At 39.2% G+C, this 24,897-nt stretch overlaps 1 protein-coding gene across 3 annotated transcripts in view; it reads left to right on the plus strand.

Annotated features, from left to right (window-relative positions):
- APAF1 (apoptotic peptidase activating factor 1) overlaps positions 1-24,897 on the plus strand; it is an 86,186-nt gene that overhangs the window by 18,717 nt on the left and 42,572 nt on the right. For 2 of the 3 annotated variants that reach the window (XM_008004350.3, XM_008004349.3), the window contains exons 9-16: positions 285-452; positions 1,670-1,801; positions 5,100-5,213; positions 5,684-5,868; positions 11,504-11,630; positions 14,352-14,477; positions 16,897-17,028; positions 20,890-21,015. The exons of the other annotated variant lie outside the window; for it this stretch is intronic. In XM_008004350.3, coding sequence (XP_008002541.2) covers positions 285-452; positions 1,670-1,801; positions 5,100-5,213; positions 5,684-5,868; positions 11,504-11,630; positions 14,352-14,477; positions 16,897-17,028; positions 20,890-21,015 — 1,110 coding nt within the window. The remainder of the gene's footprint in view (positions 1-284; positions 453-1,669; positions 1,802-5,099; positions 5,214-5,683; positions 5,869-11,503; positions 11,631-14,351; positions 14,478-16,896; positions 17,029-20,889; positions 21,016-24,897) is intronic. 3 annotated transcript variants of the gene reach the window in all.

The raw sequence follows: 24,897 nt of genomic DNA on the forward strand, positions 1-24,897 counted from the left end.
CCCTCTGCTGTTAGCCTCCATTAAGGGCTCTGTGTTGAACTCAGGAGTTAACCTATTTTTGTGGTTCTAGTGCAGCTGAAGAAGCATCTGACTTCTCTTTCTCTTTTCTATCTTGAGGAGTAGTTGGGTTTCTTCTTAAGAAATGAGACATTCTTACTCAGGGCTTTAAGATACAGTTTGTGTGTGTGTGTGTGTGTGTGTGTGTGTGTGTATATGATAATAGCTGTCTACAGTCCTGGTCATTGTACTTTTATGGCATATTAAATACTTACAATGATTCCTAGGTGTTATGTATTCTCTGGGACATGGAAACTGAAGAAGTTGAAGACATACTGCAGGAGTTTGTAAATAAGTCTCTTTTATTTTGTGATCGGAATGGAAAGTCATTTCGTTATTATTTACACGATCTTCAAGTAGATTTTCTTACAGAGAAGAATTGCAGCCAGCTTCAGGTACTTGAATCTTGGTTTACTTTTTTTTTCTTTTTCCTTTGAAATAATTTTAGATTTATTGAAAAGTTACAAAATAGTAGACAGTTTCTACGCATAAGTCCTTCACTTAGCTTCCCCTAATACTAACATTTTATATAACCATGGTACAGTTGTTAAAGCCGGAAAATTAACATTGATACAATACTGTTTGCTAATCTACATGTTCTTTTTGTGGTCCAGGCCAATTTAGGATCCCGTATTGCATGTGATTGTCTTGTTTCCCTACTTGTCATTTTTTCAGTCTCCTCAAATCTGTGAAAATTTATCAGTCTTTATCTTTCGTGGCCTTGTCACTTTTGAAGTACTGGCTAGTAATTTTGTACAATATACCCAAATTTGGTTTTGTCTGATGTTTTCTCCTGACTACATTGAAGTTATACATATTTGGCAAGAATACCAATGATATTGTATCTTTCTCAGTGGCATCATATGCTGAGAGTACTTGGTGGTTTTAAAAAAATTTTTTGTAGAGATAGCGTTTTGCCATGTTGCCCAGGCTGGTCTTGAACTCCTGGGGTCAAGTGATCCACCTGCCTTGGCCTCCCAAAGTGCTTGGATTGTAGATATGAGCCACTATGCCCAGACTGTTGGTGTTGATACGTTTTATTATGGGTGATGTTAATGTTGATAATTTGGTTAAAGTGGTGTCTGCCAGGTTTCTCCACTGTAAAGTCATTATTTTGTGGGGAGGTTCTCTCTCTCTCTCTCTCTCTCTCTCTCTCTCTCTCTCTCTCTCTCTCTCTGTGTGTGTGTGTGTGTGTGTGTGTGTGTGTGTATTTTTTTTTTTTTTTTGAGACAGGGTCTCACTGTGTTGCCCAGGCTGGCATGCAGTGGCTCACTTCAACCTTAAACTCCTGGGCTCAAATGATCCTGAGTAGCTAATTCCCGAGTAGCTGGGTCCGCAGGCACATGCCACCACACCTGACAGTTTTTTTATTTTTTATTTTTTTGTAAAAAATAAAACATAGGGATATCTCCCTATGTTGCCCAGGCTGGTCTTGAAGTCCTGGCCTCAGGTGATCCTCCTACCTTGGCCTCCCAAAGTGCTGGGATTACAGGTGTGAGCCACCGAGCCTGGCCTCTCTGTGCATTCTTAATAGCTTTGGAAGCTGAAGTTACTGTGATGCTTAGGTTATAAAATTGTTTCTGGCTTCTGAAACGTTTCATTTGGGTTGCAGGATCTACATAAAAAGATCATCACTCAGTTTCAGAGATATCACCAGCTGCATACTCTTTCACCAGATCAGGAAGACTGTATGTATTGGTACAACTTTCTGGCCTATCACATGGCCAGTGCCAAGATGCACAAGGTAAGATGACCCATTTAAAAATTATTTTACCTGACTTTCCTTTTTCCATTACGTGCTTTTTTCTGGTTTATTTTTTTGTCTTGAATTTTGTTTATATTGCTTTCCATTTGAATTTTTTTTTTTTTGAGACAGGGTCTCACTTTGTCACTCAGGCTGGAGTGCAGTGGCACAATCTCAGCTCATTACAACCTTAACCTCCTGGGCTCAAGTGATCCTTCCACCTCAGCCCCCATGTAGCTGGGAGTACAGGCACACGCCACCATGCCTGGCTAATATTTTTGTATTTTTGGTGGACATGGGGTTTCACCATGTTGCCCAGGCTGGTCTCAAACTCCTGAGCTTGACCTGAGCTCAAGTGATCCACTCCCCTCAACCTCCCAAAGTGTTGGGATTACAGGCATGAGCCACCGCAGCCAGCTGAAGATTTGAATTTTTATGTAGTTAAATTTCCCACTGTTGTTGTCGTTGTTGTTTGGTATTTTGCTTTGCTGTCCTGTTCATAAACATGTTTTGTTTTATTAGTATCATTTTTTTTTATTAGTAAAAATGGGATTGTAGCCTGTGCAGTTATTTTTGTTTTTACTTGTAGTGATTAGAAAAGGTACCTTAGTAACTAGTAAATGAACCACCTCAGAATTAATCCTCTTCTTACTAGTAGCTTTCCTTTTTGGGCAGTATGGATTTATTTTGTAAGCGTTAAGAGGAAATGGATAGTGGAAAAGTATATTCATTGATTCAATAAATATTTATTGAGTGCTTGTTATGTATATTGCTCTTCATTAAGAGGATAAAGCACAGGCACAAAGTCTCTGCTCTCATTGAGTTTATGTTCTGGGAGGAGGCAGACATTAAACAAATTTATTATATTTCGGTGGGTAGTTAAGTGCTTAGAAGAAGGAGAGAGCAGGGAAGGGGAAAGAAAGTGATGATAGAGGGGTAGAATCATCATGATTTGCTGATGGGTTTGATATGCATTAAAAGAGAAAGAAGAATCAAAGATAACTCCAACTCCAATGGAAAGAATGGAGTCCGTGAACTGAAATAGAGGTCTGTGGGAGAACAAGCTTTTTCCTGCAGAGAATGGGGATGGTTAAGAACTCATTTTGGATATATTAAGTCTGATAAACCTATTAAGACATCTGGCTGGAAATATTGAATAGGCGGTTAGATATGTGAGTCTGGAATTCTGGGGAGAATTATAGATGAAACATGAAAATAGGGAATTGTTAGCACATAGATGGTATTTGATTGAAGTCATGACTCCCAAGTAGCTACTCAAAATGTTTACGTTTGGAAAACCTTAAGTACTTTCAGTAATTTTTCTATGCTCAGGTATGTTATTTCTTGGTTATAATACATAGTAAATGGTTGTAGTTTGTTTTTTTCATCTAGCAAAATATATTCACATTTAATAATGTATATTGGAATGATGGCATTCCAATAAATATCTGTGCCCTAATTTACTTAACCAAACTTTAATTATCGAACATTTAGGTTTTCAGTTTTTTTTATCCTTATGATGTTGTAATGAGCATTCTTGTTTATCTTTGTACCTATGTTGTTTCCTTGGCAAATTCTGAGAAGTGGAATCACTGAACCAATGCACCTTTTTAAAGCTTATGATATATATATGTGTGTGTATGATATATATATGATATATATATGATAGTGTGGCAGATTCAGTTCTCTTTAGCCTTTTTTCTGACTTTAAAAGTAATGGTTGATTTTCATTGGAAAACTTAGAAAAAAAACTATAAAAAAGAAAACAGATCACAACCATTGCTAATGCTCTTGTGTATAGTTTTCTAGATCATTTTGCTGCTTCTATAAATACACTTGTCCTTTAAAACCAAATGGGATCATAATAGAAAGTCTCATATATTGCTTTTTACCACTTAATTACATTGAATCATCATCTTTTCTTGTCATTTATATGGAGTGACATGATTTTTAAAGCTGCATATTATTTCATTGTATAGCTACATTATGAATGGCCAATTGGTTGATGGACAATTGGTTGATGGTTATTTTCTTAGGATACTTTTTTATAAGTGGAATTTCTGGGTCAAGTGGTATGTGCAGTTTAAATTTTAGTACAGATTGCCAGACTGCTCTCCAGAAGGGTACTCCGTTTTACATGCCTACCAGCAGTGGTTGAAAGTATTCATTTCCTCTGATCCCAGCTAATCACCTCACCTCACCTCACCTCACCTCCTCTCCTCTCCTCTCCTCTCCCCCCACCTCCCCCCAACCTTCCCCCCCCCCGCCCCTCCGCCCTTGGCCTTTCTTTGACAGGATCTCACTCTGTTGCCCAGGCTGGAGTGTACTGCCATGATTTCAGCTGAAATCACTACAACCTACACTTCCTGGGCTCAGGTGATCCTTCCACCTCAGCTTCCTGAGTAGCTGGGACCACAGGTATGCACCACCACACCCAGCTAATTTTTGTATGTTTCAAAGAGATGAGGTTTCACTGTGTTGCCCAGGCTGATCTTAAGCACCTGGGCTCAAGTGATCCACCCTCTTCGGCTTCTCAAAGTGCTAGGATTATAGGTTTGAGCCACTGTGCCCAGCCCCAGCTAATATTCTTACTACTCCTTTAGTCTTTAGAGATCTGATACTTTAAAAATGGTAAATTTTTCTTGTTTCATTTTGATTACCAATGAGATTTTGGCCATCTATTCTTTTTATTTTGTGAATTGTGGCTCCCATCCTTTGCTTTTACCTCCTTTACCTATTTTTTCTCTTGCAATGTTTTTCTTTTTCTTATTGTTTTATTAGAATTTTCTATAAAAATAATTTTCTATAAAAATAAATACTGAAGCCCTCATCTATCATATATGTTACAAATAAGTATTTTTTAAAAACTTCTTTGGTCTTGAGTTTAATTTATATTGCTTTCTACTGTATTGAAGATTTAAATTTTTATGTAGTTAAATACACTTTTTTATGTAGTTAAGTGCAGTTTTTTTTGTTTGGTATTTTGCTTTGGGGTCATGTTTACAAAGATTTCCTTTACTACAAGCTTACAAAAATATTTATTTGTATTTTCTAGTATTTTAAAATGTTTTCTATTTTCTATTTAAATTTTTAACCAACTGGGGTTTATTTGGAGCTGAAGTATGAGGCCCATTTTATGATTCTTTGGAACTATAGATATATTCTTTCTCACTTGCTTCCTTTGCATCCTTTAAATTCTAGATATTTACTGTTTCTCTTAGTAGTGTGAGGATAATGATGTTATACCTAAAATGTTTTGATCTCTAACAGTGCTGCTGATGTTACTTTGTTTTTAAAGGAACTTTGTGCTTTAATGTTTTCCCTGGATTGGATTAAAGCAAAAACAGAACTTGTAGGCCCTGCTCATCTGATTCATGAGTTTGTGGAATACAGACATATACTAGATGAAAAGGTATGTATATTAATATGAAAAATTAGTGCTTAAAGGAATCTCGTTTTTTTTGACATTTAATTCTAGGTTTAATGATGGGGATGAGCAGAATAGAAGGGGTGAAGAGAATAGAAGGGGTGAAAATAATTTCCCTCCTTTGATCTTTGGTGATTCTAATTAATTTGCTTCCCAGCCTACTGGGAAAGTAGGTAGGATTGAAGTTTAAAAGCTGGGAAAATAAGATGTTCAGTGGTTTTTTTTTTTTTTAAAAGAATGTATTAAGAAGTGTGTTTGATAATGAGATTTTTTACCCTATGTTTAAAAGTCAGAAGAAGATTCCTATGTATTTGATACCTAATGGTTGGCTGTTCAATTTTAGTTCACATAAAGAATATTTCATTTAAGCTTTTAAAGTGGCAAGATCACAGAAACAGAAAAATGTCAGATCCTGGCTCTGATTGTGTTTCTAAGAGATTTCAGTTTATTTATAGGATTGTGCAGTCAGTGAGAATTTTCAGGAGTTTTTATCTTTAAATGGACACCTTCTTGGACGACAGCCATTTCCTAATATTGTACAACTGGGTCTCTGTGAGCCGGAAACTTCAGAAGTTTATCAGCAAGCTAAGCTGCAGGCCAAGCAGGAGGTCGATAATGGAATGCTTTACCTGGAATGGATGTAAGTAGGTTAGGAGAGAAACCAACAGGAGCGGTGCGCTAACTATGTCATTATTTTTCAGGTGGTGAATACGTTCACTCCAGGAAGATTTAACTACTTTCAAAAGGGCTGGAACTTTTAATAAGCATTCTTACTTATTGTAAAGTTCTAGAGAAGTAAGCATAGGAGAAAATGATTGTATTTTCAAAGAATCCATATAAATAGATGCCTGTAAGACATTTTGACAAATTATCCTAAATATTCAGTACTAAGTGCTTGACTTACTGTAATTTAGTATGGTGGTGAAGAGCATGGACTTTGGAGCCACAGAGCTGGGTTTGAGCTTCAGTTCTAAAACCTAGTAATTCTGTGACTTTGAACAAGTTATAGATTCTTCTCTCATGTATAAAATCCTTTGAAATAAGTGCTATTTCCATGAAGATTTTTATTTATTTATTTATTTATTTATTTATTTATTTATGAAAGAGTCTCACTCTGTTGCACAGGCTGGAGTGCAGTGGCGTGATCTTGGCTCATTGCAACCTGCACTTCCTGTATTCAAGTGATTCTCCTGCCTCAGCCTCCCAAGTAGCTGGGATTATAGGCGCCCACCACCATGCCTGACTAGTTTTTATATTTTAGTGGAGACGGGGTTTCGTCATGTTGGCCAGGCTGGTCTCAAACTCCTGACCTCAAGTGATCTGCATGCCTCGGTCTCCCAAAGTGCTGGAACTACAGGCATGAGCCACCACGCCTGGCCTTCTGTGAAGATTTAAATGAGATAATGGCTGTAAAGTAATTTGCACTTTCCTTTGCACACATAGTCCTTATTAAATGACCACTGAACCCTGATTATTCTCTCTTTTTTTTTTTTAGATGGAGTCTTGCTCTGTCGCCCAGGCTGGAGTGCAGTAGCATGCTCTCGGCTCACTGCAAGCTCCGCCTCCCGGGTTCACGCCATTCTCCTGCCTCAGCATCCCGAGTAGCTGGGACTACAGGCGCTTCCCACCACCCACGGCTAATTTTTTTTTGTATTTTTTAGTAGAGACGGGATTTCACCGTGTTAGCCAGGATGGTCTCGACCTCCTGACCTCGTGATCTGCCTGCCTCGGCCTCCCAAAGTGCTGGGATTAACAGGCGTGAGCCACCACGCCCGGCCTTGATTATTCTCTCTTAAAGGAGTTTCTATTGCTCTTACCTTAATCTTGTCAGCTTATAAAAAGAAAAGGATAGATATTAATACCATCTTTTTAATACCTGTTATAATGCTACATAATCAAGTTATTCTATTTAATCCTTACCTTATAAAAATTTAAATACCTAAAATTGCCCTGTTTTACAAATGAGAAAATTGAAGCACAGAGAGATTTGGACTTGGCTAAGTTCATGTGACTTGCTGAATGGGATTTAAACCTTGGGTCTTGTGGCCGGGCGTAGTGGCTCATGCCTGGAATCCCAGCATTTTGGGAGGCCAAGGTGGTGGATCACCTGAGGTTAAGAGTTTGAGACCAGCCTGGCCAACATGGTGAAACCCCATCTCTACTAAAAATACAGAAAGTAGCTGGACGTGGTGAATCGTTTGAACCTGGGAGGCAGAGGCTGCAGTGAGCTGAGATTGTGCCACTGTACTCCAGCCTGGGCAACAAAGTGAGACTCTGTCTCAAAAAACAAAAAAACACCTTGGGTCTGCCTGGCTTTATTTTGCATGCTCCTTCCATATGTCATGCTTCCCTTATAGCTTGAAATAATAAATATGAGTGGCTCTCTTTTCATTTGTGTAATTTATATCTAAATAGAAGTCCAGGTTGGTATCTGTGGATCTTTATGGCATTAGGCCCTCTTTCCAAATAAGTCAGACTGCCGTAGGTGATTTTCTTGATTCAGTTTAGTTCAAGAAACATTTGAGTTTCTGTACTATACTAAGCACTAGTGTTTGAATTTCTCTACTGTGCTAAGCACTGTTACTGGATGTGAAGTCTTTCCCCTAAGGAGTTCAAAATCTAGTAGTGAAGTAAGGAGTTTAAGCAAATAATTACAATATAATGTGTGAGTGTAACAACAGAACTGTTTATAAGTAGAGATATAACTGATAAGTAATTGGCTTGGAAAAATGAGGAATTCAAGGGAGGGTTCCATGAAGGAGAGAATGGTATCTGAGAGAATTAAAAAAATTTTTTAGTTAAAATATAAGTTTAATTTTTGTTGGTTTTGTTTATTTTTTTTGAGACAGGATCTCACTTTGTCACTTAGGTTGAGTGCAGTGGTATGATCACTGCTCACCGTAGCCTTGACCTCTTGGGTTCAAGCATTCCTCCTGCTTCAACCTCCTGAGTAGCTGAGACTACAGGCACATACTACCATGTCTAATTTTTTATTTTTCTGTAGAGATAAGGTTGCACTGTGTTGCCCAGGCTGATCTCAAATTCCTGGACACAATCGATCCTCCTTCCTTGGCCTCCCAAAGTGCTTGGATTACAGGCATTAGCCACAACACCCAGCTGGTTTTATTTTAAATAATATGTGTTCTTGATTAAGACAAAAAACAATAGTAATAGGATGTAAGATGAAAAGTCAAAGACTAGCCATTTCTCTCTTACCTTCCCACTTTCCAGAGTTGACCATTCTTTAACACTTTCTTGTGGAGGGCTCTCTCTCTCTCTCTCTGAGGAGCAGCCCCCTAACTTGTGGAAGCTAGATTAGATCTATCTGAGAGTACTGTTTGCCCCATATCATAGCATTTGTCACACTTTATAGTGATTATCTGTTTACTCGGTTTTCTCTCATACTAGTCCATGTGTTCTGAAGTATACAATAGTTTGGAGGTTAAAATAACATACCCTGGCTGTAGACTGCCTGGGTTTGAATCCCAGCTCTGCTATTTATTAGTTGTGTATCGTAAGGGGAAAGTTATTTAACTTCTTTTGCCTAATGATTGTATTTTATAGCATTGTTGTAAGGATTAAACGAGTGTATGTATGTATATAAACATATAGACATACATATAGTACTTAGAACAACACCCAGTTCATAGAAAGTGCTCAATAAATATTAGTTGTTGTTATTAAGAATAGCATTTAGCATTTTTCTGGTCCGTATAGTTGGTATTCAGTATAAATTTGTGAAATATTGAATGAATTCATGTTTTAGTTAGTGGCTGAAATCTAATCTTAATACCTGCTCTGATCAAAGGGCATAGGTTTAGTTCTTGTTCTCTTGTGAATTGTTGAGTTTTTACTTTTTCTTCCTGTTTTCTGCCATCGCATCAACTGCATTTCTCCTTGTGATGTTCTCTCATAAAATGGCTAGCTATTTATAACTTATTTTAAAATTGTGTTTGACCAGGCCTTATTCAAAGGATGCTTTATTTGAGTACTAGAAAATTTTTTTGGTGTTTACTATAGAAAGGTTTAGGTTGGTATAAGCTTAAATTTAATTGAGTTTCTGTTTTCAGTGAAATTATTTGTTCACTCATTCATTTGTTATTTATCTAGTACTTTTGGGCTATCTACTATATATCCATTATTATGAAGGTCACTTGCTGAGCTTTGAGGAATTGAGTAGATAGATCAAGCAGACGTAAAAAACATTTTAAAATCGAATCCTCTTAACTTTGCTAGAACTTATCTATTCTTCTAGTTGTCATCACTCTAGTTCTTATATTACGCAGTCAACCCTCCGTATCCGTGGGTTCTACATCCGTGGATTCAACTAACCGTGGATTGAAAATACTAGAAAAAAAAAGTAGATGGTTATGTTTGTATTGAACATATACAGACACTTTTCTTGTTATTATTTCCTAAACATGATGGTATAACAACTGTTTACATAGCATTTACATTGTACTAGGTATTTTGAGTAATCTATAGATGATTTAGGCTATAGAGGAGGGTGTGGTGGGATAAATGCAAATCCTATACCATTTTATGTAAGAGACTTGAGCATCCATGGATTTTGGTATCTGTAGTGGGTCTTAGAACAAGTCCCTCATCAATACGGAGGAACAATTGTTTTTGTTTGTTTTATCACTTCTACTAAAGTGTAATGCTTTGTAGGCAGGATCTAAATATGATTTACCTTTGTGTTCACTTTTATCACTTTGATCTGTCTTGTGTGTGGTTTTTTGAAGAATGATAATAGTGGCACCTTTATGTGTGGGGTGCTGTTTAGAATAGATACCATTACTTCCATTTGACATATGAAGAAATAAAAACTTGTTAGGTTAAGTAATTTGCTCGTTTACACACCTAATAAGTAATAGAAATGAGGTTAGATTTGTCTGACTGCCCACCCTTGACTTTTAAAATAAGCACAATACTATTTGACATATTTACTTAAAGTGACAGGGTTGTAATGTATATGAAGTTCTGACACTGCAGTAATAGTTTTTTCTGTTTTAAGTACACATTACATTCCTTTACACTTTATTATTTATTTATGTATTTATTTATTTATTTAGAGACAGAGTCTCACTCAGTTACCCAGGTTGGAGTGCATTGGTATGATCTCGGCCCACTGCAACCTCCACCTCCCGGGTTCAAGTGATTCTCATGCCTCCGCCTCCCGAGTCGCTAGGATTATAGGCGTGTGCTGCCATGCCTGCTAATTTTTGTATTTTTAGTAGAGATGGGGTTTCACCATGTTGGCCAAGCTCATCTCGAGCTCCTGGCCTCAAGTGATCTTCCCGCCTCATCCTCCCAAAGTCCTGGGATTACAGGTGTGAACAACCACGTCTGGCCCCTTTATACTTTAGATACTATGAGCAGTAATAATGATATCTATACTAGTGGAATAGTTGGTATTCATTAGATTAAGATACAAAGAATATGATGTTGCTTTATCTTTTTAGTATGTCTGAATAGTTGTAGTTTGAGAGGAGCAGTTTTTTTTTTTTTTGAAATGGAGTCTTGCTCTGTCACCCAGGCTAGAGTGCAGTGGCATGATCTCGGCTCACTGCAACCTCCATCTCCCAGGTTCAAGTGATTCTCCTGCCTCAGCCTCCCAAGTAGCTGGGATTACAGGCACATGGCACCACACCCAGCCAGTTTTTATCTTTAGTAGAGACGGCATTTCGCCATGTTGGCCAGGCTGGTCTTGAACTCCTGATTTCAGGTGATCCACCTGCCTTGACCTCCCAAAGTGCTAGGATTACAGGCATGAGCCACCACACCTGGCTGAGAAGAGCAGCTTTAAAGTACATCATTATAATAATGCTGGGCATTTCCTTCAGTTAGGAAATGAGCATTTTGCTATGATTTTTATTTTAAAAAAGAGATGGTGAATTTTTGAAGGTATCCTTACATAATGGTTTATCAGCACATGTATCATTATTAATGTATCAAAGGAAAATAGAAAGTGACTTGTTGATTAACTAGATTTGATTAATTTGATTAATTAGATTTCTTCCAACTCAGTGACATTTGTAACACATGACAGGTTGCTTGATAAAGGGTAACTTTTCTCTTACAAATGCTACTTTTGTTATTTCTTTTCTTTTGGTGATCTATGCTGTCATTTGCATGTTAGTAATTTGATTTTAAGTATTTTGTATTTTGGAGAACATAACCTTGTTAAAAGACAGTTTATTTTATTACTGAAAGAAAATAGTTACTTTTACTCTCATTTATTGAATTTCTGTTCATTTTTTCCCTGTATTTAGAAACAAAAAAAACATCACGAATCTTTCCCGCTTAGTTGTCCGCCCCCACACAGATGCTGTTTATCATGCCTGCTTTTCTGAGGATGGTCAGAGAATAGCTTCTTGTGGAGCTGATAAAACCTTACAGGTAAAACACATCTCTTGAGAAACAGTCAAAGAGGCACGTATACAGTTTTGTGCATATCGGAATATGTTTAAATCCTAAAAGTCAAGAAAATTGCAACTTAGAAATAACAGATAAATCCAACTCTCTTGAACATTTTATTAAAGGTTTCTCTAGAGATTTAAAGGATACAGTTACATGTTTTCCTAATTGTAAACTTACAGATGGTAAGGAAGTGCCCTTTATCCTGCCAGTCAGTTCCAAGCCATCCATTTGTCAGCTCAGGGTAGTGAGGAAATAATTGTTAGAAGACATAGGGCTTCATAGCACAGGAAGTAGGGCTGTGATTAAAAAACAGTGATTAAGAAAATACTTATTTTATCAAAGTCTTAGGCATCGGTTTTTTTCTTGTAAATAGGAACTGGACTAGACTATTTCCTAAGTTGTTTTAAAGAATTTCCTTTAAGATTACCTTTGTTTTCAGAAAATATGAATGAGTACTTTTCTTAATGTTTGTGTTCTGCCTTTTGATTTTGCAGAGAACATGATGAAATTAGTTAAAACTTGTATTTAGGATACTTTTAGTCTTTGCAAGATTATGACTCCATATCTTATGTCTATATGTGTACTTTATTAGTAACTTTATTAATTTTGGCTTTTGAGTTCCAGAGAGAATACATATTAAACGAAATGCTTTATTTGATTGTTAAGAAATTGCCAAAGTAGTCTCAAGAACTGAAGCTATGCTCTGACACTTCTTTTTGATGGCAGCAGGGGGCAGCCTGAAGTGGCTGCTGCCATAATGTTGGCTGCAGCAGGGAGGCGCAGCTGGGGCTGCATGCTCCAGGGGCCCCACCCCTTCTGAACTGGGGCAGGAGCTCCTGGGTGCTGCTGTAGCCGCCCAAGCCAGGGCAGGAGCTCCTGGGTGCTGCTGTAGCCGCCGAAGCCACAGCTGTGGATCTGGAAACCTCCTTCACAGAGCAGGCCAGAGCCCTGCCCTCCTGGGTGTAGCTGCAGCCGCCCAAACCACAGCCAGAGGCTCAGGCCTCTGGCTCCACAGAGCAGGCAGGAGCCCTTCCCCCTGGTGCAGCTGTAGCTGCCCAAGCTGTGGCTGCAGACTGAGGCATCCCTGTACTCTTGGGGGCCCTGGAAGGACCCCCTGCCCTTGCAGGCTTGGAAGTACCTGCTCCCGCTGCCTGACTTCTCCCTGCTGTTGGCACCCACTCTGATCTCAGAGCAAAGCTGGGGCTGAGCCTGGGTGCTGTTGCAGCCCTGCCAGATGTGCACATGCTTGGGGCAGTGCTGACATGCCAGCCCCCTGCTGCCTCAGCCCCCTCCGGATTTTGGGTGCCCGTGAGCATAGGAGGGAAGCTGAGGGGATTCTGAGGGCAGTTTGATGCTGGCCTGCAGGCTCCCCTTGGCACCTACAGCCTGGGTGCCATGAATGGCAGCAGGAGGCAGACAGGTTCCTGGGTGGAAGGGGCTGGGTCCCCAATGAGGCCTCACCTTCAGGCCGCAAAGGGCCTGAAGGCTGGGGGCTGGGCTGCTGGTGTGAACTGAATGGACTGGAGTGGGAACTTGTAGTACCTTTTCCAGGCTTGCCCATGTCGGCCCATGGACCAGTTGGCACGTACTTTCTCCCCTCCGAAGCCCATAAAAGCCCTGGGCTTAGCCAGAGCTGAGCAGACACTGGGACGACCAGCTGCAGAGAGGAGCAACCCACTCTAGCGCCCTCTCTTTGCTGAGAGCTGTGCAGATGACAGGAGGACCAGCTGCTGAGAGGAGCTACGCTCTCTGCTGATAGCTGAACAGTTGTCAGCAGGACTTGCCTACCCTCTCCTGAGCTATGGAAAGGAGCTGCCCCCCGCAGGTTTATTGAGCTATTCTTTCGTTCAATAAAGCTCCTGTTTGTCTTGCTCACCCTCCACCTGTCAGCGTACCACATTTTTCCTGGTTGTAGGACAAGAACTTGGGACCCCCCAGATGGTGAGGCTAAAAGAGCTGTAATACAAACATGGCTGAGACATGCCCCTTGCTTGCCACATTGTGAGTGGAGAGAAGGAAAGAAGAGCTGAGGCCCTTTGGGGAGCCCAGACTTGGGAGCTCCCCAAGCTAGGGCTGTGACTCCCTCTTTGGGGTCCTGCGGTTCCTGGCATCTCCCAGCTTCTGGGTACCACCGTGTTCCCTGGTGCCAGCCGTGTAAGCTGCTTGTGGTGTGCCTGGTCCAGCCACAGCCTCACAGAGAGCCAGCGCCCATGCTGGCACCTGGAGCTGCCTGTCCCACTGCAGCAGTCAGCACGTCTGTGCACAGTGGCTGGACCCCATGCTCGCTCACACACGCCTTGCCTTTCCACACCTGATTCGCCCTTGGCAGGCTTGGGACCCAGGCTGGTAGTATGATTTGAACGCAGCCTGTCAGGCCAAGTGGGTGAAACAAGACCAGTGGGCCCAAGCAAAACTCAGGCAAAGGCGCCACCAGCCACAGAAGTTTCTGGCCAGAAAAACAACACCGCAAAGATCATGTAACATTTTCATTGATATTTAGAAACATTTAATAGTGAATAGTTCTCTATTTACGTTAACGCATACACATTCTGGCAGAAATTCTGATTTTGGGAGTAGCTTTGCCAAGTTCCTTTCTGTTTTGCAAAATGACAATGATTAAACTCACTTAAAGATTTTTATTGAATGATGACCTATGGTTAAGCAGTTTATTATAAAAATATTTTATTGTTACTTGTGCAGGTGTTCAAAGCTGAAACGGGAGAGAAACTTTTAGAAATCAAGGCTCATGAGGATGAAGTGCTTTGTTGTGCATTCTCTACAGATGACAGATTTATAGCAACCTGCTCAGTGGATAAAAAAGTGAAGGTAGGAAAATCTTTTCCTCTTGAGTTGTAATCACAACAGAATTCATTTTATCTTTCTATAATCATGAGACCAGAGTTAGTAGAGTTAAAGCACTATCACCTGCTGATCTACTAACTTGATCCGTTGTAAGTTAACAGTATCTGAAAATTCTTTACCTTTTTTAAAGAGACAGGATTTTGCTCTGTTGCCCAGGCTGGAGGGTAGTAGTATGATCATAGCTCACCGTAAACTACAATTCCTGGGCTCAGGTGATCCTCCTGCCACAGCCTTCCAAAGTGTTAGGATTATAGGTATGAGCCACTGTGCCTGACCGGAAAATTATTTATTTTTAAACACCAGCAAAAATGCCTAGGTTGATCAGCTTCAGGATTAAACAGGCAGTGGGGAAAAGCAATGACAAATTAATGAGTTTGTCTGCCATTAATAGACAAGTCCATGGGTTAAATATCAGTTGAAATCTTTGAGTGCATTGTGATTAGGAGTGTTGCTGCATAAACTTAGGGATTCCTGTTGTAAGATACAATTTTAAAATGCAGCCCCAATTTTTTTTGTTTACTTTTATGAACTGGCTTATAAATTCAGTGGAAAACCAGATGGATGAACAAACTAAGAATATGTTACTGGTCTAAAAAATAAATAGAGAAAAGTAAACAGAGTAATTTTTATTTATTTATTTTGAGGCAGAGTCTTGCTCTGACACCCAGACTGGAGTGCAGTGGTGCAATCTCAGCTCACTGCAATCACCGCCTCCAGGATTCAATTGATTCTTATGCCTCAGCCTCTTGAATAGCTGAGATCACAGGTGTGCACCTCCATGCCTGGCTAATTTTTGTAGTTTTGGTAGAGACAGAGTTTTGCCATGTTGGCCAGGCTGGTATTGAACTTCTGGCCTCAAGTGATCCGCATGCCTTTGACTCCCAAAGTGCTGAGATTACAGGCATGAGCCACCGTGCCCCACCAGAGAGTAATTTTTATCTTCGTTAAGTATTCTCTTGTTCCCAAATTTGGCTTTTAGCTGGAGCATTTATACTAATATAGAATTCAAGAGAAACTGAAGGCTTGTGGGTGTTATCACTGATATATGGAAGAGAGACCTTGCTTTAACACTTTCTCAAAGGAGTTGAATCTGGAGTACTGGATCTGGATAGGTGGAGTGGGCAAGAAATTTGCCTTGGGTGTTTTCCTGAAGTTTTCACCTACTTGAAGAGGGCTGTGGAATGTCCAGACTAAATTTGAGATCTTGGAAAAATCTACCTCTTGATAGATTGGACTTGTGGCTTTATAACCAACAGTTAATTCACTCTGTAGCCTCTACTCTGACTCTGAGTCAGACTTGGAGGTGGCCACTGAGGGCAGTTCCAAAGTCAGAGCTACATGGAGTAAAAGGAAATAATAATGAGTTTCTATTTTCTAAGCCAGAGGCAGAAATACCTATTAAAGAACTTGAAGATAAAGTCTCTGGACCTCTGGGGATTCTAATCAGTGCTTTGATAAGATACAAAGGAAATGCAAAAAGGACATTAGTACCTCTAAAAAGTCAAAATCCCAGTGAAAGTTCATTAGGTAATTTATTTCTTTTGTTTGTTGTTATATGGCATAGACTGCTTAGTTGTCTTACATAGTAGCTAGAATGATGATTAGTTTTTACTGAAAATTGAACACTATAAGAGTCTTTATACTACACACCTTATTATATTACATTATCAATTTCCTGCTACAGCTTGCAAGGTAAGTGTTGATCCCATTTACAGAAGAGGACACAGATTCAGAGATGAAGTCTCTTGCGCAAGCAAGCTTACATTAACTGGGAGCAGTAACAGGGTTGAAAGCTGGATTTCTCTCAGACTATAAAACCTTTATTTTTTTTTGCTAAACAGTCTGCCTTTACTTATTTATATGGTACCTTGAAGTCCATGGAACACTTGTCATGTTCATTATCTCATTTGATATATTAAATTGTGTAGGAGAGGTATAAATATCCCCATTTTACAGAAGAGGGAACTGAGATGCAGGTAATTAGGGATTTGTGACACACAAGTCATAAGTGGTAGAGCCAGCTCTTGGGCTCAACCCTTCTGATCACAAGTCTGTTATGCCACCCTCTTTAAAGCACTTCTCTGCTTGCTGTCATTCATATAAACATGTGAAATCTTGCCCTTAAGAAATGTCATGTGTTTGTGACACTCCAGTTATGCTATAGGTACATATATGTATATTTGCAAATAATTTTTTTAAACATTGAGGCAAAATATTGCCATATTTTAGAAAGGGGAGAGGTTTCATTAGCATCTTGTCCAACTAGGAAAATCTGCTATGACAGGATAAGATAGCATTTGCAAAGCAATGGACATTGCTTTGCCCCTCTGTTCTCCCTTTGAAAATAATGGGTATTTGTAAATTTTTTCTCTTTTCTCTTTAGATTTGGAATTCTGTGACCGGGGAACTAGTACACACTTATGATGAGCACTCAGAGCAAGTCAATTGCTGCCATTTCACCAACAGTAGTCATCATCTTCTCTTAGCCACTGGGTCAAGTGACTGCTTCCTCAAAGTAAGTGTGGATATTGAGAATTATGTAGATAAATTTGATAGGTACATCAGAATATCTCCTTTGATCTTCTTATGTATCTTACTATTAGGACTTTCTGGTCACAGTGATAGAAACTACAATAATATATTAGCTGAAGCAAAAAAAAAAAATAGTTTAAAAATATTTTATTGGCTCATGTAACTGAAAAGTCTAGAGGGAGCATAGCATGGCTTCAGGCATAGCTGACTCCAAATGCTTAAACTGTGTTCTCAGGCTCTACCTTCCTTTCCATCTCCAGACTCTTGCCTTCCCTTGTGTTGGTTCAGGCATGCTTTTTATGTGACAAAACATGTGGCTACCTTATAGCTCACAATCACAGAGTAAGAGAAATGTGCTCTTTCCTAGAACCCGTAGATCTAATTTTAGAGAGACTTTATTTGACTCAGTTTGGCTTACATGCTTGTCGCTAGGGTAACCCCAGTGGACAGTAGGATGAAACCCTTGGATTGTCCAAGGGTCACAAGTTTAGTTATATGGAAGTGGGACAAATGAGTGAGGTCAGCTCTACTTGAATCATAAGTGGAGCTTAATTCAAAAGAGAGGTTCTGTTATCACAGAGAGGAGGGAAAAGGTGCTGGTAGGAAAGATAACACAAATGAAAACCAAAAATAGAAATTCATTCTACATATGCTTGATAATGTTTGATTGTATCTTTTTTTCCTCTTAAGTGGATAAAGATAGCTAGATTACCTTTTCCGGGATCCCAGAAAGATCTGCTAACTTTTTTTGAATTGTTTTCAAACCTTTCTTCCTTGATGTCATACCGTCTTTGCAATTGAACGTGATATTTTTGAGAGAGGTAGTAAAAGACATTTCAGTTTGGAAAACTTCATAGACTCTATGTTTTGACATTTAAATAAACTATTAGAAAAATTATCTTTAGAAAGTCCTGAAACAGTTACTGAAAATTGCCCTCTCCATCCTCCTGTTCAGGAAGCTAAATTTTTATTTATTTATTTATTTTTCAGAAGAAAAAAATTACACAGAAGCTCAGTGTGTATAAAGTTTGTTGCTCTGGCTGAATGGGACCTGCATTTCTCCTTGACTCTCTCTTCCTCCCTTTTTCCCTCTCCTCTGTCTCTCTCTCCCTTTATTCCTTTCCCTCCCTGTCACCCTCTTTACCTTTCTTTTCTCTCCTCCTCCCTCTCTTCTTCTTTCTTCTCCTCCTCCTTCCTCCTCCCTCCCCTTCCTTTCTCATTCTCTCTCGTTCCCTTTCATCTCTAACCTCTCCCTATCACATAGTGCTCTTTAGGCATTTTTTTTTTTGAGACGGAGTCTTGCTCCGTCGCCTAGGCTGGAGCGCAGTGGCGCGATCTCGACTCACTGCAAGCTCTGCCTCCTGGGTTCACGCCATTCTCCTGCCTCAGCCTCCTGAGTAGCCGGGACTACAGGCGCCCGCCACTGCACCCAGCTAATTTTTTGTATTTTTAGTAGAGACGGGGTTTCACCGTGGTCTCGATCTCCTGAACTTGTGATCCACCCGCCTCGGCCTCCCAAAGTGCTGGGATTACAGGCGTGAGCCACCGCGCCCAGCCTCTTTAGGCATATTTATGTTTATAGAATCCCAAGGACCCTGCAGAGCACAATTTGAAAACATTGAATTGGACCAAAATTACAGAGTAATGTAGTAACATAAAATTATATCACAGTTATAGTTCACTTTTACTCAAAAAAACTTGGCCCTATTTGAATAAATGTACTGCTAAAAAAACTAAGACTGTTATGCTATTTATGACTAATTTTTGATGTTGCTTTTGGCATTTTGTAGGTTGAGGAAGTCCATATTTCCTTTTCAATATAGGAAAAAAACCTCTGCCATGTGGGAGGGGGTTATTAGTTAGTAAACCGTTTTAATTAAGGACAAGGTTTACTTTAAGATGTGCCATACTACCTGTATTACCATAAGGACTATTAGGATGCATTTCTTGTGATTTTCACTGGCAGAGAAAAGCCAGTGAAAATATGTAATTCTGAAGCTGCCTTCATGTAACTTAGGATGCATTTCTTGTGATTTTCACTGGCAGAGAAAAGCCAGTGAAAATATGTAATTCTGAAGCTGCCTTCATGTAACTTGCCTTATCTGAAGAACTGAGTTTATCTAGGACTGAGATAAAGGAGCCAAGGATAGAAATGGACATGAGGAACAGGATGTATCTCACTTACTAATCATTTCCAAATAATTTTTGCCAAAATTAACATCTGGGAATAATTGATTTCTTCTTCTGGGTTTAATCTTACTAGCGTAAATCACCAGATATGACTATAATTCCTTTTATTTGCATTTTTTATAATTTCCAAACCTACCCAAAGGGAGGAAACATAATATAAACCCCTGTGGTATCCATCATTTAGTTTCAACAGTGATTAATATTTTGCCAATCTTATTTTATAAATACCCCCCCCCCCTTCTTTTTTGGACGGCATCTTGCTCTGTTGCTAGGCTGGAGTGCAGTGGCACGATCTCGGCTTACTGCAATCTCTGCCTCCTGGGTTCAAGTGATTCCCCTGCCTCAGCCTCCTGAGTAGCTGGGACTACAGGGGCCATGCCACCATGCCCAGCTAATTTTTTGTATTTTAATAGAGATGGGATTTCATCATGTTGGCCAGGATGGTCTCGATCTCCTAATCTTGTGATCCACCTGCCTCAGCTTCCCAAAGTGCTGGGATTACAGGTGTGAGCCACCACACACAGCTTATAAACTCCTCCACTTTTTTGAACAGAGTCTCTCTGTATCACCCAGGCTGGAGTGCAGTGGAGCCATCTCGGCTAATTGCAACTTCTGCCTCCTGGGTTCAAGCAATTCTTATGCCTCAGCCTCCCGAGTAGCTGGGATTACAGGTGTGGGCCACCACTCCCAGCTAATTTTTTGTATTTTTAGTAGAGATGGGGTTTTGCTGTGTTGGTCAGACTGGTCTTGAACTCCTGACCTCAGGTGATCCGCCCACCTCAGCCTCCCAAAGTGCTGGGATTACAGGGGTAAGCCACCATGTCCAGCCTGAATAGAGGATTTTACAGCAAATCCTATATATGTCATTTCACCCAAAATACTTAAGCATGCATCTCAGAGATCTTTAATATAAATATTACGTTTATTATCATACCATACTATTATCACACCTAACATAATAAAATACAGTTTTGTAATATACCTGGTTCATGTTCACTTATTCCATATTCTCAAAACATGCATTTCTGTCATGTTTATTGGAATCGGAATCCAAACAAACTTCATGTAGCATTTGCTTTGCCTCTTAAGTCTCTTTTATTCTATTAAAGTTCCTTTTTTCCTCTGCCTGCTTTCTTGTAGCATTGATTTATTAGAGCAGTTTAGTCATTTGTCCCATGGAATGTGCCACATTTTGGATTTGGTTAATTGCTTCCTGGAGGTGGTACTTGACTTACTCCACCATTTTTAGGGTTGGATAACCTAACATTAAAAAATATGGAGGTACTTTATATTATATATTACTTACTGTGGCTTTTTGTAACTGTGTAAAATAATAATGATTCTAAACCACTCCATTAAAATAAGTAGTAGTTGTTTAGTTAGTTATTTAGTACTCAGCCTAAAAACCTCGGTGAGCCCTTGAGTCCCTTAGTAGATTTACATGTTGATCTAAAGGCTGCCCCATTGCTTGTTAATCACAAGTTCATTTTTGTGTTTGATACTTTTGTGTTTGATGTGTTTGTGTTACTGTGGGTTAAACATCATTCTGTAACCAAAAAGCTTAAATGAGAGAAAAGGAAGAACTTCACATGATTTCTGATGTTTCCGCACTCAGTACTAGTTGTTTGTTTATATTTTTTTCTTTCACAAATAGCTCTGGGATTTGAATCAAAAAGAATGTCGAAATACCATGTTTGGTCATACAAATTCAGTCAATCACTGCAGATTTTCACCAGATGATAAGCTTTTGGCTAGTTGCTCAACTGATGGAACCTTAAAGGTATGCTTTTGTACACTATTAAAATAGGTTATATTTTATGGAAAGTCTTAAGATTTGGTTATAGAAATAGGTTTCCGTTTTTTTCACATTTCTACGGAAAGAGCCTGCTTCTTTCAACTTCCAGGAGCATATTTAGTTTAACTGTAATTGCTTATCCTAACGATTGTTTATGAATGGTGTATAACCTAATGCTTAAAGTTCTATAATGTAGGCTGGGCGTGGTGGCTCACGCCTGTAATCCCAGCACTTTGGGAGGCTGAGGTGGGTGGATCACAAGGTCAGGAGTTCAAGATCAGCCTGGCCAAGATGGTGAAACTAGACTAAAAATACAAAAATTAGCTGGGTGTGGTGGCGAGCACCTGTAATCCCAGCTACTTGGGAGGCTGAGGCAGAAAATTGCTTGAACCCGGGAGATGGAGGTTGCAGTGAGCTGAGATCACACCACTCCACTCCAGCCTGGGTGACAGAGTGAGACGCCATCTCAAAAAAAAAAAAAAAAAAAAAGTTCTGTAATGTAGAATTTTTATTCTTGTAATTTGAATTCTTAAATTTTAAGTGTACATTTTGTTTCAAGCATATGTTCATAAAATATTTTGAGATCTGCTTTAGTTTATTTTGTGCTTCTATAATTTATGTTGTGCTTCTATAAACTGTGAGTAATTTATAAAGATTGGAGATTTATTTTTTACAGTTCTGGGGGGGAGGGCACCAGAAGAAAGGGAGAGTAAGGAGGGGGCTGAACTTACCCATTTATCAGGAACCTAGATAATAGCATTAATCCATTCATGAGGGTAGCACCCTTGTGACCTAACCACTTTTGAAGGTCCCATCTCTCAATATTTACATCGGGGATTAAGTTTTTAACACATGAACTTTGGGGGACACATTTAAACCACAGCAAGATCTATGGGTCAGGTTTGTAAAGGATCTGTTTTTTGTTTGTTTGTTTTTGTTTTTGAGACAGAGTCTCACTCTGTTGCCAAGGCTGGAGTATAATGGCACGATCTGGGCTCACTGCAACCTCTCCCTCCTTTGAACTTATTCATGTCACAGAGATCTTTATCCATATGTGTTACTGCTAATTTTCTCCCTACAATGATCCTATTGTCCTGCCACTCCCTTATCTTTAAGATGGTAAAGATAATTATCAATAAATACTAAGGGAACTCAGAGACCCGGTGCCGGCGTGGGTCCTCTGTAAGCTGAGCGCCGGTCCCCTGGGCCCACTTTTTCTTTCTCTATACTTTGTCTCTGTGTCTCATTTCTTTTCTCAAGTCTCTTGTTCCGCCTAAGTAGAAACGCCCACAGGTGTGGAGGGGCAGGCCACCCCTTCAAAGATCAGATAGTTGTAGGTGTGTGGCTTTATTTTTGGGTTCCCTGTCCTGTTCCACTGGTCTATGTGTCTGTTTTTCTACCAGTACCATGTTGTTTTGCTTGTTGTAGCCTTGTAATACGGTTTCAAGTATGGTAATGTGATGCCTCTGGCTTCGTTCTTTTTGCTTAGAATTGCTTTGGTTATTTGGACCCTTTTTGATTCTAAATGAATTTTAGATGTTTTTTCTAAATCTGTGATAAATAACATTGCTAGTTTGATAGGAGTAATGTTGAACCTATAGATTGTTTTGGATAGTATGGCCATGTTAATGATATTAATTGTTCCAGTCCACGAGCATGGAATATTTTTCCATTTGTTTGGGTCATGCATGATTTCTTTTAGCAATGTTTTGTAGTTCTCCCTGTAGAGATCTTTCACTTCCTTGGTTAGATGTATTCCTGGGTATTTTATTTTTTTGTGTGTGGCTACTGTAAATGGGATTGTGTTCTTGATTTGGCTCTCAGCTTGAATGTTATGGATGTACAGAAATGCTACTGATTTTTTTTTTTTTTCTTAAATAGAAAGAAGGTCTTACTGTATTGGCCAGGCTGGTCTCAAACTCCTGGCCTCCAGTGATCCTTTGGCCTCAGCCTCCCAAAGTGCTGGGCTTACAGGCATGAACCACTGTGAGTGGCTAACTGATTTTTGTACATTGATTTTGATTAGAGCAGTGTTCAGGGTTTACATCATTGTAACTAATCACAATTGAGTCATGTAGTATGAATTTTTTTTCCTCTCTTATTAACTTTCTGTTTTCCCTGGGGTTAATAAGTTTTTTCATTTGTTTAGTCTTTAAATGTGCTTATCTTCAAACTCTCTCGTTAGCTTGCTCCTTAAATGATTCAAACTTACCAGGCATTTTGTAAGTCTTTTCTTGGAAACAACATTTTTGGAAGGTTCTGTCTTGCTCCATTCTGATTGGTAATGGTAATACTATTCCCAGAGTCCAGCTGCCATCCCGAGATCTTCCTTACCATCATCCTAGGGATTCCTTTTGCTTTTCTCTTACGTTGGAACCCTTGTTTTTTAGTTTTTTTTGTCCTCTTTCTTGGCTTACTTTCTCAGCTTGGTGGAGAATCTCCTCCAGCTTCTTAAGAAAGAATCTATGGGAAGTAAATTTTTAAGGTGTCTTTATTATGATGTCTAAAGATGTCTCTGTTTTTTGCTTGCTGATATGCTTAAGTTCCTTATGAATTCTGGATATTAGACCTTTGTTGGATGCATAGTTTAACAAGGCCAACAAAAGCAATGGGAGACAGTACTCTCTATTCAATAAATGGTGCTGGGATAACTGGCTAGCCATAATCAGAAGAATGAAACTAGACCCTTACCTTTTACCACATATAAAAGTTAAAGATAGATTAAAAATTTAAATATATGACCTCAAGCTATTGAAATCCTAGAAGAAAACCTAGGAAATACCCTTCTTGACATCAGTCTTGGCAAATAATTTTTGGCCAAGTCCTCAAAAGCAGTTGCTACAAAAACAAACTTTGACAAGTGGAACCTAATTAAATGAAAGCTTCTGCACAGCAAAAGAAACTGTCAACAGAGTAAACTGCCTACAGAATGGTAGCTTCTTTCAATTTGGAAACTTATCCTTCAGTTCTGGCGTTTCCTTGAATTGTTTGATTTCTTCCTATTTTCTCTTTCTGGAATACTTGTGTTTCTGGATCAAAATTTTTTTTCCTCTCCTTCCTTCTTTTTGTCCATTTGCCCTACTTTTTGAAAGATTTCTTTAGCTTTATTTTTCTGTCTTTCTATTGAGTTTTAAATTTCTGCTACCATATTTTTAAGTATTCATTCTTGTGATCAGTTCCTTTTAAATATTATTCTGTTCTTGTTTCATGGATGCAGCATCTTTTATCTTTTTATGGGCATTAGTAATAGAGTTTTTTTTTTTTTGAAGTTTTCATATTCCTGTGTAATAGATATTTTTCTATTTGTTGGTTTTGGTTTCTGTTTGGATTTTAGACATAGGTATATCTTAGCTATCTGATCCTTTGCTATCTGCTGATATTTAAGAATACATCACCAACAAGTTGATTGGGAATTGTGAACTTTTAAATTGTAGTTTTCCTTGGCTTATCTGTTTTTATCATGAACTCCTTTTTTTTTTAAAGACAGTCTTAGTGTGTCGCCCAGGCTGGAGTGCTGTGGTGCCATCTTGGCTTGCTGCAAAAGTCTTTATATCTTTTGTCTTGAACTGGTTGGGTGTCCAGAGTAAAAATTTTCTTTTCTTTTTTTTCTTTTTCTTGTCTTTTTTTTTCCCCCCTCCCAAGACAGAGTCTTGCTCTGTTGCCCAGGCTGGAGTGCAGTGGCGCGATCTCAGCTCACTGCAACCTCTGCCCTTTTGGGTTCAAGCAGTTCTCCTGCCTCAACCTCCCAAGTAGCTGGGATTACAGGTGTGTACCACCACACCCGGCTCATTTTTGTGTTTTTAGTAGAGATGGGGTTTCACCATGTTGGCCAGGCTGGTCTTGAACTCCTGACCTCGTGATCTACCT

The sequence above is a fragment of the Chlorocebus sabaeus genome, chromosome 11 (genome assembly GCF_047675955.1).
Source record: "Chlorocebus sabaeus isolate Y175 chromosome 11, mChlSab1.0.hap1, whole genome shotgun sequence".
In the NCBI taxonomy this organism is placed as follows: domain Eukaryota; kingdom Metazoa; phylum Chordata; class Mammalia; order Primates; family Cercopithecidae; genus Chlorocebus; species Chlorocebus sabaeus.